Raw genomic sequence first — 22,611 nt, 5'->3', positions numbered from 1 at the left:
CAGCCTTCTAACAACTGTGGGGCACAGACAGCAGCTGCAGCTAGAGGAATAAAGGGCAGAATCCCAACAAAGACATACATCAGACTGTATTTTCAGTGCTTTTCAAACTCCAGTGTGATTTCTTGTGTGTCCTATGAAAGTCTGCTGGGGTGGCTATCCCTCCCACAGCCCAAAGTGCTAAAAGAGCAGTTAAATCTAAAGCCAAGAACCCTGAACACCCCCTCCCACCTCCCCCAGACCTTCTCCCCCCACATCCCAGCCCACCCCTCTCCCTAAAGAAGAGACCCCCATGCATACTCTTGGCCTATATCATTATGAATTTTCTACAAATTAGAGACAGATCAGAAAAAAGAGAGTGGAGGGGTGAGGGGAAGGGCCGCAAGGGTGAATATTGGTACCAATTCCTCTCCCCCCGCCCCCCACTAAAATTGAACACCTGTACAATGTAGTTCCACTATGGTCTCAGTATAATGTCCACATGCACAGGCTTAAAGCTAAAAACCCTTTGTCGTCTGAAGAATTAAAAAGTCCAAATGCAGTGAGCTCTCTTTTTTTTTTAGATATAGATACATATCCGTGTCCTCCATTCAACCATTTACATAGGTAGGGATTTCTTTTGTGCTCTGGGGCTCAGCAGCTGTGGAAATACTTCCTGTGGCAAAGACAGAACAAAACACAGGAGTTAATAAATAACAAGTGCTTTTTAGTGAAAGAAGATGCATGAAGGTATCACCAGACTGACATGTTCTTCCCAGAAATGCTTTTCTGTCAGTCAAAACACTGAAGGTGATGTCCTGTTCTTTTGCTAAAGAAGATGATTCTCCCTTGTCGAACAGAAGAGGGAGAGGCCAGAGCACAGGGGTGGAGGGAAGGAGGGGCTGAGGTCCTCAGAGGAAATGTGTAACTCATTTGCAGTGATAAGGTTTTGGGCAATTTCATAAATAAGCTTAAGCTTTGAACTTATAAAAGAAATGCTGAAGCCACTCACATCCAGAAAACAAGAACTGAGAGGGTTTTTTGTTACTGGAGTTTGGAGAGGATATTAAACGATGCAGGGACATTCATTCAGATTCTTCAAAGGAAGGATTCTGGAATGCAGGTCAAAGGGGTTGAAAACCCATTTGGCTTCTGAACAAGCATACAAAGGAGAAACACCCAATCTACAGTCTTATTTTGTTTTCCCCAAAGAAGGAAAACTCATTAAAAAAGCAATTGCTGATTTCCAGGAACAGATGAGGTGGCTGCACAGGAGAGTGTAGAGCCTTTGCACTTTCTATTCTGTTCACACCTAGGTCCAGACCTTTTCATTTTCTCAACGAGCTCTGATTCAGTTTCCTCATTCATCTTACTGACAGGATAGAAAAACACTCTTAGGAAGTCTGTTGGACTGATTCCTTTTGATAGAGAATTGAGTCTACATATCCCACCCATTTACCTTTTATACTTGCTAGTCCAGTTTCAGGTGCACACCAAGGAGTTAGAAAAGGCCAATTTTTGGTTCTATACAGCATCCAGCAGCACAGGGAAGAAACTGGCAAAATTCTGGCTATTGTAGAAAGCCAGAAATGCTGTAACTGCACCAAATGAACACATACCTCCAAAATTACCTGGACTACTCCTATCCTAGAAGTTTCAAGGTTTTAGCTCCCAACATCAGCAAGAGGAATTTTGAAGGCATCTGGAATAGAGCTAGTGAGTGAGTGACACTTGCTAACTCAGTCTGAGTGACCTGTGCAAGCATGTGCTCCCCAACCCAGGAGCAGCATGAACCACAGTCATTACATTCCTTTAGAAAATGGAAGTTCAAACCCCATATAACTCCAGGAATAGAGTTCCTGAGCTGAAATTGGGCATTTCTCCCTTATCATCTTACATCAATTTTTCTTTGGAGGGGTCTGAGGAGGAACACAAAGATATAAATAAATAAATATTGTAAATAATCATTAAAATTTAGGACCCACCGCTCCGGGTCTTGGCTTGAAACCTCTTGGTGATCCACAAGCTTTTTGGAAGTCCTCTGTCCAGACTACCTTGGTTGCATTTCCTTTCCTTCGGTTCTGGACTGTGGCCTGGAGTTGCTCTGTGTGGGGAACACCACATGGGAAGGTTGATCCCCTTACTCCATCCTGTGTTCTGCTAAACAGAGTTGTCCAGATCTGCCAATGAATAGCTGCTTAAAAGGCTTTAATAGCTGCCAGAGCTCTCCTTAGTGAACAATTGAGGAGAGATAAGTATTGATTGCAGAGGGGTTTCCAGCTGAGACATCAGTTTCATCAAGAGACTTTCTTCTTTTTTCCTCTCAGTTTTTTTCACAGGCCACAATTTTATAGCACACCACATTGCTTCCTTTGATTGCCCTTCCCCTTGTTCCCTCTCTGCAGTGGGGAGCAATTTCAAGCCTGTGTTAGCAACTTCCATACGTTTTAGGGACACCCTCAGGTGGGTTCTAGGGTTTGGTTAAACTTAGAAAATTGTGCAAAATCTGGGATCTCTGTTATGACTTCACCTCACTTTTGCCTACGTCAAAACAGCTATAAACTTTGACTCTTCTAAAATAGGTCCATGTCCCTATGTACAGGAGTCCTGTACTGTACCTGCGTAATTGTCACGTCACAAGTGAGGCTGAGCAATGCTTGAGCTACGCTGGCTTTAGCAGAACATGTCCCCAGGCTGAAACCTCCCTGCTCCACCTCAACACTTTTACTGTAGCCAGGGTAACGCAAAACATAGAATCATAAGCAAATGTGGGATTGATCCCAGTATGGCCACTTCAAGTCTCCACTTTAGGTCCTACCAAAGCCTGCTTTGCAGATTTGCAACCATGGAGACCTCAGAGACATCAGCCTGAGGGCAAACCCAGCTGTCCAGCACTGAGATCCCAGGTGTTGCATGGGAATCAGCCAGGCCACTATTACTGCTGGCAGCGAGGTCTGGAACAGCACAAAAGACCACAACAGTCAAAACACCACCAAATATTTAGCTTTTAGATCTGACTTACCACATGACCTGCTCACCTCCATGTTTCAAGAGAGGGTGGCTGAGGTTCTCCTGGATGTGGGCTTTAGCCCCGCAACTACATCAGCCCCAGCAAAACAAATTAAATTGCCTTCTAGCGCAAGTTAAGTGCTGGCAAGACTTTTGAGAAGGGGAGAGGATCTACAAAGAGCAACTAGGAGAGAGAAAAAGCCTACAGCTGATCCTCTCCCTTTCACCACATGGTAGTGAGGGAGAGGGAAGAGTTAGCAGGGTTTCCTGTAGCAATACTAATGCTGCAGCAGAAGAGGATGGGAGGAGGAGTGTGCAGGAATATGGAAGGGGAGGAGGCTGAGAAAAGGGTTAGCCAATTATCAGTCATTCTGACCAGCTGCAGGATGCTGCAAGTTATTTACCTATGGGCTGGACTTCCAACTTCTCATCTACTAGTTGCTCAGGGCTCATCAGCTCACTTTGAGGGACATTAGGTATGCTTTCCCTCTGACTGACTGGACTGACCATCTCTTGATCTTTTTCATTCTGCATCTGTGCATATATATTAAGGCCAGGAATCTTCCTAAAATATCAACAGAAATCATCATTGTGGGGTACTCTGGCAGATGAATTAGTATCAGTTTTATAAACCAAGAAACAACTCACCGTGAACATGAAAACCCAGAAAACCAAAACCCAAACACCTCAGTGAAAGGCAGCAATGGGGAGAAGAAAATGGCTCAGAGAAGGTCGTACCTTTTAAACTTGTAAATTACAAACACAGCTAGTCCCACGAAAACAACAGAGAGGAGCATCAGCATAGCAGAACCACTGTGACTGGGAGTGAGGTCCACCAGGGGAGCTACAAGAGAAGAGGAGAAGGTTAGTTCCACCCTCAGCCTGGGGTAAAAGTTGCTTCTTCCAGAAATAGAGTTCATTCTTCCCTTACTGCATTGGTAGCAGACCTCATCTGCTTCCACATATCTGCAGGACTTCTCTCCCTTTCTAATCCACCTGGGAAGAAATATAGGTTCAGATCACTCGTGGCGGTTGACCTACCTTCTTGACATGAAGTACAACGGCTTTGTGGCCTCTCTTCTCTGGCCTATTAGTGAACTGCTTGAAAGAGACTCTCTTGTATTTCAGATAGTTATTTAGGGTAGTTGCTAATGAGGTCACTCAGGTACCAAACCTGGCATTTTCTGGATGACCCTGGTGCTAGCACAGGGTGTGTTGACTTTCTACCTCACTGAGTGTTAGTTCGAGTAGATCTCAATGCATAGTGAATAATGAGCAACTACCTCCTTGTCTCTACTGAAGATATGATACTCACCAAAGGTCCTGTTCTCTGCTCAGTCCTGTCCTTCCTAACTACAAGTGCAGTGCCCTTCACAGACACTGCCTTAGCATAGCAATATCCTCACAGAGTCAGAGAATTAAGCAGGTTGGAAAAGACTTTTGAGATCATAGAATCCAACCTATCACCTAACACCTAATTAACTAAACCATGGCACTAAGTGCCTCATCCAGTCTCCTTTTAAACACCTTCAGGGATGGGGACTCCACCACCTCCCTGGGCAGCCCATTCCAATGCCAACCACTTTTTCTGTGAAGAACTTCTTCCTAACATCCAGTCTAAACCTGTCCTGGTGCAGCTTGAGACTGAGTCCCTTCATTCTTTCACTTATTTCCTGGGAGAAGAGACCAACTCTCACCTGGCTTAAACCTCCTTTCAAGTAGTGGTAGAGAGCAATAAAGTCTCCCCTGAGCTTCCTCTTCTCCAGGCTGAACAGCTCCCTCAGCCTCTCCTTGTAGGGCTTGTGCTCCAGCCCCCTTATCTTGTCACACCTCTGACATTTTCACTTTCTTCCTTTATCCCTTTCCCTCACACCAAAACCAACCTTAATCAAACTAAAACACCAAAACAAGCCCTAATCAAAGTGTCTCTGTGCTTTTCAGTATTTAGCTTACCTTGTAAAATAAGGACACACAAACCAGCCAGAAGGGTGGCTTTCCCAGAAATGCAAAGCCAGTTCTATTAAACAGTTTCCATCACTCACACAATCAAAAATGCATCTAACCTCCAAAAACTGGACACATGTAGGTGCCATTAGAACTGGACATATGTAGGTGCAGTAGTCTCAGCTGTTCACACAGACACTAGTAAAGCATGCTGCAGACAGACATGCAGCTGGAACTGTGCCATTACACAGCTGATACACATAGCAGGTACATCCTCACTGACTGTGTATTTGGCACTGCACACAGAATAAGGCAGTGAAAGTTAACTCTCACACACATCATCTTTCCCTGGCCCTTCTTCACACACATTGAACGTCATAAACCAGAGCTGGAAGGCGCAAGAAACCAGGCACACACAAGCAAATATTTGCATACTCATCACGAACACACAGGTGCCAGAATTTACAAGGAAGTGAAAAAGCCTTCTCCTTTCCAAATGAAGGAGTCTGTCAGCAGGAAGATGAGGTACTGGGGTGAAATGATCTGTTATCATGAATGCCTCACACACACACACTGGGTCCTGTGCATCCGTCTTGACCATCTTTTCTAGGGACTGCCCCTCTGGCTTGTGTTTTCTTTTTGTTAGGGACTGCCCCTCTGGCTTCTGTTCTAGGTTTTCATGCTTTTAAAATTCCTTTTATTTTTAATTTTAGTTTTTACAAAATGGATTTGGATTTCAAAAGGACAGCTTTTCTTCCTTGACAATCAAAACAATAGTTTTCAGCAGCAAAGGAAACCTTTTTTTGGTGTTTTGTCAAATTCTAAGCTATGCCCAGTTTTGGATGTCATGAAATTGAGCTTTTTTATTTAGACAGGGAATTGAATCATGATCTCTGAAGCTTGATAAGAGCCATATTCCCTTAAAGACCTCCCAGTGGCTGCCCTCTGGGCTTTTAACCATCTAGGTTGGCAGTCCAGGCTCATTATGCATTCTTACTGAATCCTATGTCTGCAAGAGACAAAATCCTGAAATATTGCTCCAGGACAATGTGAAGCCAGGTACAGCAATCATCTACAGCTTACAAGCAGCTTTGAAGAGAAGTACAACAAAGCCTACCTTGGAGGACAAATGAGCGCTTGCATAGAATCATAGAATCAACCAGGTTGGAAGAGACCTCCAAGATCATCCAGGCCAACCTAGCACCCAGCCCTATCCAATCAACTAGACCATGGCACCGAGTGCCTCATCCAGGCTTTTCTTGAAGACCTCCGGGGACGGTGACTCCACCACCTCCCTGGGCAGCCCATTCCAATGGGAAATCACTCTCTCTGTGAAGAACTTCCTCCTAACATCCAGCCTATACCTACCCTGGCACAACTTGAGACTGTGTCCCCTTGTTCTATTGCTGGTTGCCTGGGAGAAGAGGCCAACCCCCACCTGGCTACAATGTCCCTTCAGGTAGTTGTAGATAGCAATCTATTATGTAGACAGCATCTATTATGGCCAAAAAGTACTTGTTCCTGGTGTGTGTGCGTGAATAAAAACGTGCGTTGTTGGCAAGCACAGAGGTCATGTATTCACACAGCATGTCAGAGTGGACCACTCTCTGCTTCAGTCTCAGCTAGCAAGAAACAGGCCAGCACGTGCCTGGAGGACATACTGTTATTTAGCATGGCAGCACCTCCTGCTGATCAATCCTGCCCTTTGGCTCAGTCAGGGGAGCAGACAAGGTTTAGCAGAGCAGAAAACTGCCAGCAGTGTCTCCACTAGCTACCTGACTTGGGAACTGGAACTGCCCTTCACCAAGCACAGACAGAGCAGCAGGTGACCCTGTGCAGTGCTTCTTGCAGATATGCCTAGAACTCCTTCCTCTCCATGAAGCTGCAGAAGGCTGCTATACACAGCACAACATTTGTATTCAGATTCATCTTTAATTAAAGGCAGGGATGAGTATGTGATGTAGAGTGTCATCTGTTTCCACTACATGAGCTAAGGAATGTTGCCTTTGTGGCAGAAGTAAAGATGAGACTTCCCTGGGAATATCTAATGTGATTCTTCCTCATTATATTTCTGGTTTGCAAGTTAGCACCAGAAACTAATAGTAACTGATGTTAGGGGTTGGAAGGGATCACTCAATGATCTCTGGAGGGCCCTTCCAACCCCTAACATCCTGTGACCCTGATCAGAAATATCAGCTAATATTAACTGATCAGAATCATCAGCAGAATCCTAAGAATCCTGAGCGTGAATTTGTTCATCCCATCTCTTGCAGTAGTTAAATAGAACCTGTGCTGTGAAGTGATGGTTTAGCACACAAAATAGACAGAGACACATGTAACAAAATATCAAGACTTTGGGATCATAGAATCACAGAATTGACCAGGTTGGAAGAGACCTCCAAGATCATCCAGTCCAACCTATCACCCAGCCCTAGCCAATCAATTAGACCATGGCACTAAGTGCCCTATCCAGTCTTTTTGAGATGGCTCATTTTGAGATAGGCTTAAGTTAAAGCCCAAAGTGCCTAATCTTGTGTTTATGCATGTGTAAAATGATTCCACTCTTTCAGACTGCTGAACAAGTTCTGAACTATGCTTAGTTGCTTAGTTACTTTGTTCATTGACTCTCGAGTATCTGAATGCATCCAAGGCGAGCTGGTAACCTTTGCCCTGTGTGACCCAGACTGAAGACACCATGGTGATGCTTAGCTGTTGAATATTTCAGACAGTCAAGTACATATTTCTACTACTCCGTGTACTGCACTTCCAACAACAGCAGTAAATTCTTGCACCTAAGTAAACAACAGGAGTAGCTGTAAATGCAAAATACACTTATTTTAGCATGATAAAGTAAGGGGAGGTGGAGCAGGCGTTTTAATGTCTGCCCATACACTGGGTTGTTATTGTGGCACAAAAATAAGAACTGTTTAAAACACAGCTGCTGGCATGTTACTAGCATCAAGCGGTGTATTGGTGCTTGTTTTGCTAGGGAGTAACAGAGAGGGTGTACGCAGAACGAGGATACTAACCTGCTGTCAAATGGGAAGCATGGACAAGGATTCGAACACCTGGCTTCAACTCAAAATGGACCAGGTTTTGGTTCAATTTCCGGATCAGTGTTTCTGAAATCTGCAATAGAAAAGAAAATAAGAAATGCATTTGTTTCTTATCATTGGTTTCGACTGACAACAGGTGGGCAGCAAACGGAGCTGCACACGAAACAAAGATTTTGCAGGGGCGCCAGACTTTCTGAGCGCAATTTGTTATCGCCTTACAGAGGGGGAGTTTGTGGAAGCTGAACACATCCGCCAGTACTATGTCCAGAGTAGTTTGTGTATGGTGAGCAATGACTGATAGCAACAAGTTGCCCTGACACATGCCTGTGTCTGAAGGAGTAGCCCAGCAGCTACAGTGAATTGAGCCCCAAAGGAACATTACACACATGTGTCTGCAGGACCAGCCAGCAATGCCACATTAGTGAACACCATTTACAATACAGCAAAGAGAAGCATTTCAACTGTTAACACTAACTTGCTTATAACCAATAATATTTTGCTTCTTTATCTTAGAGTATGTTAATAACATGACATACCTTAATCAAAATGAACAATTTAAGTCCTTAAGGCTTGCATTTAAATTTCAAGTCTTAAAAGTACATTTAACTTCATCTAGCTCTGACTTTCAAGCCAGATGCTTCCCAATCCTTAAGTATGCACCTGAACCAGCTCAAACCTGAAAGCATGTACCAACTACAGAGTATGGCTTAAAGAAAATGCACGCTCCATCTATTCTTAGGAGTTACACACTGAGAATATGCCCTCATATGCTCTTTTTTTGTGTGACAGACACTCCACAGAGCTTTTAGATCACTAGATAATCCTGCTATATCTTTGATGACAGCAACAGAGCTGACAACTGATTGTTTAAAGTTAGATTGGCATTGCTTACCTTGGAATAAGACAGTCTCAGAAAGAATAATTGGCTTCCCAGTTCAAGAGAGACAGGGATCTGCTGGAAAGAGTCCAGCGGAGAGCCATGAGGATGACTGGGGGACTCCAGCATCTCCCTTACGAAGAGAGACTGAGAGACCTGGGGCTGTTTACTTTGGAGAAGAGAAGACTGGGAGGAGATCTTATCATTGTATACAAATATCTGAGGAGCGAAGTGTCAAGTGGATGAGGCCAATCTCTTTTCACTGGTCAGCAGCAGTAAGACAAGAAGCAAGAGCTATGAACTGAACACAGAAGGTTCCAACTCAACAAGAGGAGAAACTTCTTTACAGTGAGGGTGCTGGAGCACTGGAACAGGCTGCCCAGAGAGGTTGTGGAGTTCCCTTCTCTGCAGGCTTTCAAAACCCTCCTGGGTGCATTCCCGTGTGAACTACCCTAGGAGATCCTGCCATGGCAGGATGGTTGAACTCCATGACCTCTGGAGGTCACTTCCAACCTCTAAGACTCTGTGATTCTGTAATCGATGAAGTTATACTAATACTGTCTACCTTAAGGTAAGAGTGTGCCGAGATAACTGGTTCCATGGGAAACCTATCAAGGATGAAAGGTCAAAGATCAGGTACCTAAACAGTGGACCTGCATCCCTGAGGATGAACATTGTTTGGTAAATTCAGCTAAGTCCCCCAAACCTGGTGCCTTAAGGTTGAACTTAACTCATTATAACATCTATCTAGAGAAGCCCTCTACCCAAATAAGACCTTTGATCATGCACAGTGGATTTAAAAATAGCTCTAAGATGAAGCAAGAAACCAAATAATGGTTACTTCATAGGCATTGATACTAAATGTAGCTAATACATTTTACTGCATCAATACCCACAGCAAATTTCAAGTGGAGAGTTAGCTTTGTGAATTGTTGCTTAGCATCTTTTCTGCACAGAACCAGAATAAAATAGCTACCTCAATTCAATGTGTTGATTAGCTTTTGCACCAGGCAAAGAATCCAGGCTTTGTACAGCAGAGTTCTAGCAGAAATGAAACAGACTATTCCTCCTTAAAGGACACAACAGAAAAGATGAGCATTTGCTAAGACCCTGTGAAATACAGATTTGTACAGTGAAGAAGCCAAGCTTTGGTCCTATCTGTTGACAAACATTTCCTTACTTTAAGTCAGTTTCTTACAACTGCTATTAAGTTCCAGGCAAGTTGCCATTAAAAGAAAAAAAAAAAAAAAAAGGCAAAAAAAATCAGATAGATTAATCAGGGAATGGGAGCCTATAGACATGGCATTGATACTTTCTTGGATGTCTTGTCTATGTTCATTTATCAGATGTTTCATGTATTTCACAGTTTTTTGCAGCAGTGAGTCATTTCTCAACTGAATAATTTGTCCCCTTGTACTCTGCTGTGGTGAGGCTACACCTCGAGTATTGTGTCCAGCTTTGGGCATCTCAGTACAAGAGAGATGTGAATGTGCTGGAGTGAGTGTAGAGAACGGCAATGAAGCTGGGGAAGGGCCTGAAGGATAAATCTTATGAGAAGCGACTGAAGGAGCTGGAGCTGTTTAGTTTGAAAAAGAGAAGGCTGAGGTGAGACCTCATTGCTGTCTACAGCTACCTGAAAGGACACTGTGGAGAGGCTGCTGCTGGTCTCTTCTCACAGGTAAACAGTGACATAACAAGAGGGAATGGCCTCAAGCTATGACTGGGTAGGTTTAGGCTGGACATTAGGAAACATTTTTTCCCCCATCAAGGGTGGTCAGGCACTGGAATGGGCTGCCCAGGGAGGTGGCTGAGTCACCGACCCTGGATGTGTTTAGAAGTCTTTTGGATGTGATGCAGTTTAGAGTGCACCTTGTAGTGTAGGATTATTGGTTGGACTTGGTGATCCTGAGGGTCTTTTCCAACCAGAATGTTTCTGTGATTCTGTGACAGGCACTGTTATGCATGGCCATTTATTAGGAGAGGTGCTAATAAACCCATAAACCCCATAAACTTTAAAATCCAGTTGCTCTGAATGTTGTGTTTTTACAGGCATACCAAAATGAAGAGGATCCATATTCTAGTGCTCACCACTTAATTTAATTTGTTTTAAATAAAGCCTTATTCCTTCTTGAAGATGAATGAAATATTGTCAGAAAAAAAGAACATTCCAATAATTTTTACACCATCTTTTTCATGTTCTTCATTTTATCTGGTTGAGTTATTTCAGTAAATGCTACCAAGATATGATTAGATGTTCCTTGGCTATCATTCATCAAAGTATGAGATTTATCTGGCTCTTCTATTTTTTTAACATTCTTAATGGCTCTTTCAATACTCTTGGCTTATATACTTCATTTCTAGTTGCTGATCACTTGAATAGGTGCCTTTGGTCCAATATCAATTTGGCATAACTCTTACGGGCATTTTATTTATATTTTTCCACATATCTCTTTACAGCTTACAGGTTTTTTATGGGTGCCAGAATGAGCAGTAAATATATTTCTTCCAATAGCAAGAAAAAAATACCACCTGCTTACATAGAGCCATCTGCTTAGCTTGGAGAAGCAGGAATGGTGACACAAGGATATGCAGCGCGTGAAGAAAGCCTGGGAAGCAAATTAATCCCTCTTTAAGAATTTGAGCACATTAATAACCAAGATTGATGACTATAAAAAGTGCTTCATCTCTAAAACTGGAGCAACAGATGCAGATCGATATGCTGTAAACCAGGTATATTAATAGCTCATGGAAATGATGTGAAAAATATTATCCTGGCCATTTCCAGTCCCAAACATGGCCTGACAGCTCTACTCCCTACCTCTGCAGGAATTATCTTCCTGTGTGCTCTGAGATCCTGATGCTGCTGAGACAGCTGAGCTCATGGAAAAAAAAATGCAGCCACAAGAGAGTAAACAGAAGAAAAGAGCCAACCACATTGTGTCACTTCCATTTCAACACATGTGACAAATGCACAATGTGGTCAAGGAAATAATAGAGGTAAAGACCTTATATGATGCCTTCTGTATAAAAGGAGGCTTAATATGATGCATAACTGAGAGTGCAGCTAATGAATGCTGCTATCTAATACTAGAGAATGGTTTAATCAAAGATTTGGGCAAGAAATGGAATTAAAGGAGAACCTTGAGAAAGTCATCACAAGAAAAGGCCAGAGTCTTTGTTGGGCACCAGTGACATGGAGGAACACTGAGATCTCATCTGGCCTGCCTGAGTACTCCTGTGGTGCAGAGTGAAAAGGAACAAACAACAGCACCAGCAGGAACCTTACAGGTGAGAGTTGCTGTGGCAGCCTCCCAGCAGGTACACCGAGTGTGTGAGAGAAAGCTCAACCAATATATTCTTGTCTGGTGAGATGATGAAAAGGAGTAACAGGAAGAGGAGAAATGGTAAGAGTGAGGTAGTAAGAACAAGGAAGAAAGGCATACAGCAATAGTGACAACTGAAGTTTATAACCATAATAACGAATTGTTACCTGATGATGAGTGACAATCTCATTGTATTACACCCTGCATGAATGCAACTCAGAATAAGATGATTTCTGCCTGAAAATATCAGTGTCACATCAGAAGCTGAAGCAGCCATCACTGTTCCAGGACTATATGCAAAGTGTTATAACAGGCAGCAGCTCTTCACGCTGTTCAGAGTATAAAGTGTATTTCCTTGGCTCCATTAATTATATGCTCTCTCACTGGCTTTCTGGGGGCATATTTTTGCCTGGTCTTTATGGAATCTGGTCATGGCAAAACAAAATTAACAGCCTGAGCCTTTCAAAAGCGGCAGAAGTTCTCGTGAGAACCAGACATCTGCCTTCCTCTGGCAGCTCTGGGGATTTCTGACACACACTTCTGAGGGGAGAACAGATGCATTAAAACATGTCTGAAAATGTTTGCATACTTGGTAAAATATTTTAATTTCTCTTTCTGTGGAAAGTCAGAGTCTCTTTCAAACAGACATGTAGATAGTAGAGAAAGAGGGAAAAATGCATTTCTGTGCTTCTGCAAACTATCTGAAACAGAAGCCACACTTTACAGATGTCAGTATTTGAGGTCCATGAGCAGGGTACAGGCAGCTGAAGAGCCAAATTCAAATCAAAATGGGATACTGCTCTCCAGAGCTGCACCTGATGATGTTTCTGATCCTCACGTGGTCCCAAGGGAATCTGTGAACCATAGATCACTCAGGATACTCACTTTGAGACTGGAGTAGTGGTTGTTCTCTAGTCTATTTCTAGCTCAGTGGATCACAGGTTATCAGACTTTAACCTAGGAGTGGTTATGACTCATATGATTTGTTTACAACATTAATAAAGTGTCTCTGAAATAAATCTTCACAAAAAGGCTGACCTCAGTCACCAAGTTAATGAAGAGGTTTCAAGGGGAAATATTTTGGGTCTTATGCCTCCTTTACTTCTGAATTCAAACTGGTACCACAGATGCATTTTCTTGTTTAAAAAGCAGATAAGGAAACATCAAAATATTTTGGTCTTTTTCCAAAACAGCTACTCAACTCCAGCTGAACAGCCAGACCCACATATGGGGAACAGGTCAGCCTCAGGCCTGTCCCTGTTCTTCTCTCACCCTTGGAGATGTAACTAACTCAACTGAGGAAAAAAAAACTTCTTAGAAGAGCAGCCTCCTAATTTATAGTCTTCAAGAGTCTCCATTGTGAAAATAATTAGCTTTCAGAATTAGTTTTGGTCCTTAACTGAGCCTCATTGACTTTATCTGCTTCATTTGCAGAATTAAGCACGATGTGCAAAAATAATTCAGTAATAGAAACCATTCTTCATGTATCGTCTTTCATCAAAGGACACATAATGAATAATAATAACAGACAGCTTTTGAAGGAAAAAAAGAGATTCCAATTTAAAAATGTAACAAAACAAAAATTAATTTGGCTCCTCTTAGCATTCTATCAGAACTAGGGCTGTGAAAGAACTGTGTGCACAAAATTATCACTCAGAAGGGCACTTTCCTGTACTTCTACTGCATTTAGAAGCCTCTGATGTAAATTAGTTTAGACTAATTGAGTGTAGGTAGTAGCTAAGAATCTAGATGATTTTATAGATACCATATAGAGATCTCAACTAAGAAGTGCACACTTCTGTTCAATTCAGTGAATAAATCAGTAAATAACTAAGGAGAGAATTATGCACATTGATTGGTAGGAAGCAACTTGAACCAGCATTAAAAAGTGAATCAAGAGTCGGGGCAAATTGGATTACTTTAAACTCTGTCACTCATTCGCCCTGCATAACCTTGCTTCCTTCACATGAGGTCTCTAAAGCCTGTTTGCCTTAGCAAAGAGTATAATCACTGACTTTACAGGGTCCAGCTGGAATTTCTTGAGGTGTTTTAATGAAAGATGCTAAATTTAAGTTGCCGTTACTATCCAAATACTATGAAAGCACAAGGTGGAGAACATTCCTGCGGTTACTCTGGGAGAAGAACCAACCAGCAGGTAGAAACTCAGAGAGAACCTAGACATAAAAGCCACAATCCACTTTAAATGAACAAAGGTGACCAGAAGGAGCCTTGAGAATCAAGGTTTGCTCTGTACATGAAGCAAAAGATGAGAAGGTGAGAGGGCTGAGAATCACACGCTGGGAGTTAAAGGTAGTAAGATATACAGCCAGCCTCTTTTACAGTACAGAAACTGCACTAGAAAAGCTAGCTAAGAAAAAAAAAACCACAACTTGGTATAAGGTCTTCTGGTTCATATTATTGCATTCCCTCTCCATTTGCCCTTCTTAAATATTGGCTCAACCGTTCCTAAGTCCCCAGTGTAAGACTTGGTCTGCATACAACCATACAGATGTAAAAAAAAAAGTCTCAGAATGAACCCCATGCAATTTATCTCTCCCCCTGGAATTTAATTTCCAGGACTGATTGGTATCAAGATTCAAAGATGTTCACTGTAATGATCTTGTTGCTAAAATATTTTGGTGATAGGCACATCTGAGTTTCACCAGAAGAAAGAAAAGTAATTGAATACTCTAAACCACTTTGGAGTATAGGTGAAAAAAGAATCATAAAATCATAGAATCAACCAGTTTGGAAGAGACCTCCAAGATCATCCAGGCCAACCTAGCACCCAGCCCTATCCAATCAACTAGACCATGGCACTAAGTGCCTCATCCAGTCTTTTCTTGAACACCTCCAGGGACAGTGACTCCACCACCTCCCCAGGCAGCCCATTCCAATGGGAAATCACTCTCTCTGGCAAGAACTTCCTCCTAACATCCAGCCTGTACTTTCCCTGGCACAACTTCAGACTGTGTCCCCTTGTTCTGTTGCTGGTTGTCTGGGAGAAGAGACTAAGCCCCACCTGGCTACAATGTCCCTTCAGGTAGTTGTAGACAGCAATGAGGTCAGCCATGAGCCTCCTCCTCTCCAGTCTAAACAACCCCAGCTCCCTCAGCCTCTCTTCATAGGGTTTGTGTTCCAGGCCCTTCACCAGCCTTTTTTGCCCTTCTCTGGACACGTTCCAGCACCTCAACATCTCTCTTGAATTGAGTGGCCCAGAACTGGACACAGTACTCAAGGTGTGGCCTGACCAGTGCTGAGTACAGGGGAAGAAGTTATAAAAACCCAATAGAAGCTTCATCAGCTACAATGAAACAGAAGTAAAACTACACCTGCTTTAAGAAAAGCATCCTGAGCTGTATACACATACAGGCTTTCTGAGTGGCACTCTTCATCGTGTCCAAGTCATCAGAAATATTTATTCTCCTCAGTTCACCATTGCCCATTTGATACTCAGTCATTCATGTCATTCCCCATCACTTTGGCTAGACACGAACACTGGCCACAGCTGCACCATGTTGAACACAGCTGGCTACCAACCAGCTGGTGCAGCCATTTGCCAGAGACTCCATCACGTTTGTGACACTGCTGACAGCTCTTTTCAGAGAAGATGAATGGCCTCAAATGCCATTAACTAGTTGCTCCTACATCTATTTTGCACTCTGCTTTTGTGGTTATTTAGAATAGGCCAGGTAAAAGCATGCAAGTGTAGAACTAAAGAGAAATGCACAAACCCACTAAAACCTTCACTTGGTATGGAAAGACAACTTCAGGATTTTCATGTATCTTCTGCTTATTTCTAATTTGGCTACCAGGATATGCCAAGTCTGACAAAAAGCCTCCACTAGTAAACAACGTGGAGAAAAGATAACTTGTGAAATGCATAAATAAAAGACAACCCTCAGAATCTTCCCATAGAGTAAAACTGTATGCTGAAACAAATATCTGTGCCTGTACTTCTATCACTGCCCTCTACTGAATTGTAAGTAGAATATCTTCCTATTATGCATTTGTTTTGAATAGAGTTAATGCTAAAAAGCACTCCAAAATTACTTGAAATGCTATTAATTAGAGGTTTGTCCTTCACTAAAGAATTCAGTGCTTTTGAAGCCGCAGATCTGCATTCTGTAATCATCACATTCACCAAGCCTGTCCATTGTTCCAGGATAAGCCCATTTGGGGTGGGAGAATCTGGAAACCTGGCCCATCCTAGGGGGAGGACTCCCCAAGTCAAAGTTTATCCCATTCCCACTTCCTGTCCACAACCCTATTTAAGGGGCATTCTAGCTCCTGCTTGCTCTCTTGCTCTTGCCTTCGCCTCTGCAAACACTTCCTTTGTTGCTGCTGCAACGTGTTAACCACATGGCCAGCCTAACACATGGCCAGTCTAACACATGGCCAACCCTGCTACCTCCTGCATCCAAGGACAATCCATCTCAATCCAGAGAATCCACTGCCATCAAACTGCTTTTGTGTATGTATTTCTATCTATTCCCTTCCCTTATATTGCTGTAACCCTCTTTTACCTTAAATACCTTTTATTTATTGTTAAAAGTTCCTTTCAACTTCCAAATTAGTGCAAGGCTGTTCTTTGATGTTTTACCCCTTTTACTCATTCTGCCTAAATTTCCAATATGGGGAGAGGGGAGGCAGCCTAAATTTTGTTCCATTGGGCTTGTGGGCTCTGGGAAACTCAAATGGTAACATCCATATAGATGGTGTAACAACTGCATGCCAGCCTGGTGGCAATTAGAGGTGGCTGGTTTTGCAAGATTTGGGATTCTTCAGTAATACTGCAGTGACATCATGCAAATCAAACAGTTCTGTTTTACAGCTTTCAATCATATATATTTTTTTAAGCAGGTTGGTAGTTTGTCCTCAGTTATGGGGAAATGAAACAGAACAAAATGACCTGATTTTTTATTTCTAAAAAGAAGAAAAAGGAAAGGAAAAAAAGGAAGGGGGGAAAAAAGGAAAGAAAAAATAAAGGAAGACAAAATAATAAAAAAAGAAAGAAGAAAGAGAAAGAAAAAGGGGGGAAAAAAGGGGGAAAAAGAAAGTAAAAGGGAAAAAAGAAAAAAAAAAAGAATTAAAGAAAGAGAAAGAAAAAGGAAAAAAAGAATAAAAAATAAAAGAGAGAGAAAAAAGAGAAAGAAAAAGGGAAAAAAGGAAAGAAAAACAAAAAAATTTAAAATGAAGGAAAAAGAAAGAAAAAACAAAAAAGGGGAAAAGGAAAAATGAAAGAAAGAAGGAAGAAAAAAGAGAAAGAACAAGGGAGGAAAAGAAAAAAAAGAAAAAAGAAAAAGGAGGAAGAAAAAGAAAAAAGAAAGAAAGAAACAAAAAATTAAAAATTAAGGCAAAAGAAAGGAAAAAAAGAAATGGAAAAAAGAGGAAAAAATGAAAGAAAAAAGAAAAAATGGAAAGGGAAAAAAGAACTCAGTAAAGACAAAAATAAAGAAAAAAGAAAGAAAAAAGAAAGCAAAAGAAAGAAAAAAGGAAAGGGAAATAAAAGGAAGAAAAAAAAGGAAGAAAAAAAGAAAAAAGGAAAGGAAAAAAAGGAAAAGCAAAGTCACAATATTCTGGGTATAATACACATTTTTTAATATGAAAACATTCTGGGGTTCTGGAGAATGAGAAGGTCTTTTGTTTTTTTTTGTGTAGCTGTGAAGGATAACTTTACACTGACTACAGGAAGCTGGGTGGATCAGGCAATCTGAGGTCCTTAGAAATTCTGTATTTATGTATTAGGTGAAAGTGTCCTCTGCTACACATTGAGAAATCTTCCTCAGCTTACTTTCAGCTGTCAGAAGCAGATAAATGTTTTTAAGTTTAAGTTTCCCACGGGAAATAGCAGGAAGGAAGAGATTGCATTTCTACATGTGATCTGCAAACAGCTATGACAATAATTGGTACTGTATGCACACACTAAAAAGTTAGTAATAAGTTAGGGCAATTGAATAAGGGTGGAGATGAAAATCACTTTTACCATCTAAACACAGTCTTAACAACAGCAAGAGACACAAGTGCACTGCTACAAGAGAAAACGGCATGGAAATGTGTATTTGTCAAGTGTGATGCAGGGACTAGGACTACTTCCACAGTCCCACTATTACTGTATCTAACAATTCACGGCTTATTGTGTTTAGACTCATAAAATACAGTGTCACAGAGTAGTGTTAGAGGTATTGACAAACAGGAAACTAAGTCTTAGATTTTCAGTGAACAGCAGACATCTATTCTGAATTCTGTACCTTGAGAACACAGAGCAGATGGAGAGACCCAAAGTTATGCTTAAAAAGCCAAATGAATTAGTACCAGATGAAAACAGAGCAACTTAATCTGCCTCAGGGGAAACTAGCAAGGAAGTAAACTCCTTGTGGCTGTTAGACATGTATCAGATTTACAGGTAAATGAAAAAGAGCATGAAAGCAGTGGAATGATGGTTTCATTCACGTAGTTCAGTTCAGTTAAGCAAGTTGCCCAAAACTCTTCAGAGGTGCTGTGATAGACATGGGCTACAACAACTTCAGAATTCTCACGTGGAGAGAAGTAGTTTGAATTCCTTCCTTAGCTATTCTTTCTTTTTTCCTTTCTTCCCACTTCATCAGCTGTCTTTACTTTGCTTGCTCTTGCTAACAAAAGTTAGCATGCACCACCCATCTGAATTAAATAGCATCTGCTTTTCAAACACGAGTTTGATAGGAGAACATCACAATCACAGATTGTCCTTTGCCCCTGTTCTAGTACTTGGCATTTGAACATGGTGGATTCAAGGCTGTGTCATGTTCATGTCATATTACCATAAGTAACCACAAGCTGACTTTAGGAGGCTCTAATAGGAGTGGAAGGGAAGGAGGGGTCTGTAGCATACTTTACTCTGCTAAATGTGTGCCTCCAGTGTGCATGGTGGGGTTTGTTCCATTCTGTTGCATTTCATTCAGTTTCACCAACTGATTTTGAGAACAAATTAGATTATCCCTTAATTGAGTACTGGAACAAAAATTCTTTTACAGAATAGAAACATTACATTCTGTAATTCCTTTCAGATGAGCATTGCACCTATGAGTTTTCCAGGGACACAAACTGTTTGTCACTCTTTATCTGGACAGGCTCACCATGAGTCTCAGGTTTGGAGAGTAGCTTCCACATGTGGAATGACACCATGAAAAGAGTAATCTACATAATTAATTGCTTCCTGAAGAAACCTTATTCCAGTGCAATGTTTGTGCAAATTATTTCCATTTTGTTCCTGCATACTTTGAAGTTTCTCTTTAAAATTAGAAAATACCACTCAGAACTGCAACTCCTTCGAGTGTGCACCTGCAAACACACAAACTCATGTATGTGCCTTTGGACAGCTTGTTGCTTGCTCATGGACACAAAAGAGATTCCTGTTACTAGCAGAAAAGAAGACCATACATCATAAAGTACATAAGAAGCAATTTTAGCTGTCATTCAGAAAAACATCTGCTTCCAGTACTCATCCCAATGACCTCATGCACAGGGAAAAGATGTTGAATGGGCTCTGAAATAATTTGGGAAAGGGATAGTGAAGGATCACAGGCCAAACAGATAGCAAAACAGGAACAGTGTGAGAAGATGTTTCAGTGCTGACAGCAGACGCATTTGGGGGCCATCCTTAGGAAGTCCCCACTGAAAAGAGTGCCTCGCTTCTACTGCTGTAACTAAGAAAGAGAATGCAGTACTTGCAGACATGTAAGAAATACATTCTGATCATCCTGACAGGAGCAGAGGAGATACTTCTCCACAAAAATAACAGATGGCTGCAAATGGCAAATAGATTTTCTCTCTTCAAAGGTTACCAATTGCACCCTGTAGGATGCCAGAGAAGTTGAGTCCCACTGAAAATAACATTTCTTCTTGTCCATAAAAAGGGTCATGCTCTCATGAGGGCTTCTGTTCTCCTCTGCCACAGAGACTCCGTTTCAACAGGGGAAAAAGAAAGGGACAAAGAGAGAGAGTACTTAGCAAAATACAATAAGCTGCTGAGTGCCAGAGGGGAGCTGGGTCAGATGTCATTTTGAAAGTTTATGGACTGGCTTCCTTGCCAATTTGTGATGGAGGAAAGGAGAAGGGGGATAAAGGAGAAAATGGAGGAGAAGTTTTTCAGAGCAGTAAATTTCCATCATTTTTGTTTATTACATGGGTGATGAAAATTGTAGAGGAAAGTAATTTGTCAAAAAACCATAATGGCTAAGGATGCTGAACAAGGAAAAGGCTAAGAATATGGGTGGCCTAGTGGTTTGAGGCCCACAGCTGAGTTAGCAAGGCTGTAGATCACTGCCAGAGGCAGCTGCAACAGTCAGCAGCAGGTCAGGCAGATTAGAAAACAAGAAGAGGAAGATACTATTGATACAAGCAGTGATGGGAAGACTCCAGTCATTCACAAACTGGGGGACAAATCCAAAGGGAAATGCTAAACCTCTTGTGTCATCTAGTGGAGTAGGAGGTATCCAGGATGCTGAGGTTTTCACCATAGCACTAAGTTTGATATTTGTGAGCTGATTACACTTTAGTCACAACCATGCTAGACCACTCATGGACAGGACCTTTGGGGTCCCTTTGCAGGGAGATACAGTCCTCCAGTTGTCATAACTTGCTTCAGCCTTGCGCAGAGAAAACAGCACATAGTGGCTAATCACCCCTGCCAGTATTTATGAAGAGGGCAGGCAGATAATTCCATCCCACCCCTCTGCCTTAAAGTTACAAAGTTCTGATCTGCCCAGGTCTACCACCCAGCTTTATCCACCAGTGCTTTTAAGATTTTTGGCAACCTCATAAACTTTGCCTTATGAGGAGAAAGCAATTTATGCTGGAAGGAATCATCCCCTAAGTCCTTCTTGCTTTCTTCCTACTTCCATGAAGTAGAAAAGAACTTTTAAGGGAGAGACCTGATATCATACAAATTAATGCCAATACAACATTACTAAGGGACCCCAAATGGGAGTCTTGACTCCTAAATACAGATCCAAAACCTGTTTGCAGCATCTAGGAGAAAAAAAATCCCACAACCTACCAATAAAAAAAGTGCTAGTCTGAAGCTAGATAGAGTGTTTTGGTGAGAAGAATTAGATTACAGGCTGTGAAAGAGAAACAATGTTGATGTCCACTTCACTCATAGGCTTACTGAGATGTGTAAGAACTAAAGTGTAAATATAGATAAGGAAGATGCTGTCTGTCCGGGCTGTGGGCTGCATTTCTCTCTCTCACCTAACCTGCCATCTCTCTGATTAATCCACCTGCTTCCCAACCCCCCTGGCCAACCTTCCAATCTTCCTTGGGCACAAGGCAATATCTGGGGTAAGGTAGAGAGGAGTGGGAGAAGGTGGAAGGGCAGTTAGGAGCCCTTCCTGGGGACTCAGATTTCTGGGAGGGCTGTTGTGTTTCTGTATTACCTTTTACCTTGTATATTTCTGTATATACTGTATATGTATTGTAAATATCTGCTTGTACATTGTGCTAAGCTGCAAATATAAGCTTCATTCAATTTCCAGAGCTGGCTGAGTCTAGTCTGGGTGATTTCTAAAGTGTGGGGGGGGCAGGGAACACCCAAACCATCACAAAAACAAAACCAAAAACCAAAATTAACCAAAAAAACCCAAACCCTCAACAGAAAAACAACCTGAAGATGATGCAGCATATACCATAGTTATTCAGACTCTCGTGAATCAGGTGCATTTGTAGCACATTTGTTCCAATCTGACTTCAAAAATCCATATATCTATACCTCTACATCCCCCACACCCCCTCAATGCATAAACATGCACTTCTTCAAGTAATAGACACAATACCTGCTCAAGGTCTGCTGCTGTTCTTTTATTTTCTCCGGTGGCATCTTGATATGGCAAAATGAAGACTTCAGCAGATGTGGGCAGACCAGGCAGCACTGCGACCAGAATATGTTTGCTTGAAACATCTATTGCCTGATACACAGACAAATAATGGACAGGTAAATAGTGGGGATGGCACTGAATGGTGAGAACTTCTTTGCTAAGGCCTAACAGTACTTATAAAAATGATGTAGGGATATTTGGTAGAATAGGGAGAATCTTCTCGTAATCTGCTGCATGTGAAGTGTCAGGGATTAGCAGTTCCCTGATCCAGAAGAGTGATTAGCCAAAGTATCTTCAAAGCCTTATAGAGACTCAGGGAGAGAGACAATGATGCATCAAATTTGAATCTCAAAAGCCAAACAAATTCTTGTAGTTCACATAGAATCATAAAATGGTTTAGGTTGGAAGGGAACTCAAAGATCACCTACTTCCAACCACCTGCCATAGGCAGGGACACCTCCCACTTGAACAGGTTGCTCAAGGCCTCATCCAACCTGCCCTTGAACACCTCCAGGGAGGGAGCAGCCACAATCTCATTGGGAAACCTGTTTGAGTGTCTTACCACCCTCACT

General features: G+C 41.9%; 1 protein-coding gene across 5 annotated transcripts in view; it reads right to left on the bottom strand.

Moving 5' to 3' along the window:
- Positions 1–278: 278 nt before the first annotated feature.
- SORCS1 (sortilin related VPS10 domain containing receptor 1) overlaps positions 279–22,611 on the bottom strand; it is a 425,391-nt gene continuing 403,058 nt past the window's right edge. For 3 of the 5 annotated variants that reach the window (XM_064144430.1, XM_064144431.1, XM_064144428.1), the window contains 6 exons: positions 21,998–22,129; positions 7,959–8,058; positions 3,724–3,829; positions 3,390–3,550; positions 1,962–2,080; positions 279–652 (listed from right to left, as the gene is read on the bottom strand). In XM_064144430.1, the coding sequence (XP_064000500.1) occupies positions 596–652; positions 1,962–2,080; positions 3,390–3,550; positions 3,724–3,829; positions 7,959–8,058; positions 21,998–22,129 (675 nt within the window). In that variant the 3' untranslated portion in view covers positions 279–595. The remainder of the gene's footprint in view (positions 653–1,961; positions 2,081–3,389; positions 3,551–3,723; positions 3,830–7,958; positions 8,059–21,997; positions 22,130–22,611) is intronic. The other 2 variants (XM_064144432.1, XM_064144429.1) reach the window with 2 other exon arrangements.

The sequence above is a fragment of the Pogoniulus pusillus genome, chromosome 6 (assembly GCF_015220805.1).
Source record: "Pogoniulus pusillus isolate bPogPus1 chromosome 6, bPogPus1.pri, whole genome shotgun sequence".
Classification (NCBI taxonomy): Eukaryota; Metazoa; Chordata; class Aves; order Piciformes; family Lybiidae; genus Pogoniulus; species Pogoniulus pusillus.
The sequence above is the reverse complement of the archived record's forward strand: the minus strand, read 5'-3'. Positions and strand labels throughout refer to the sequence as shown.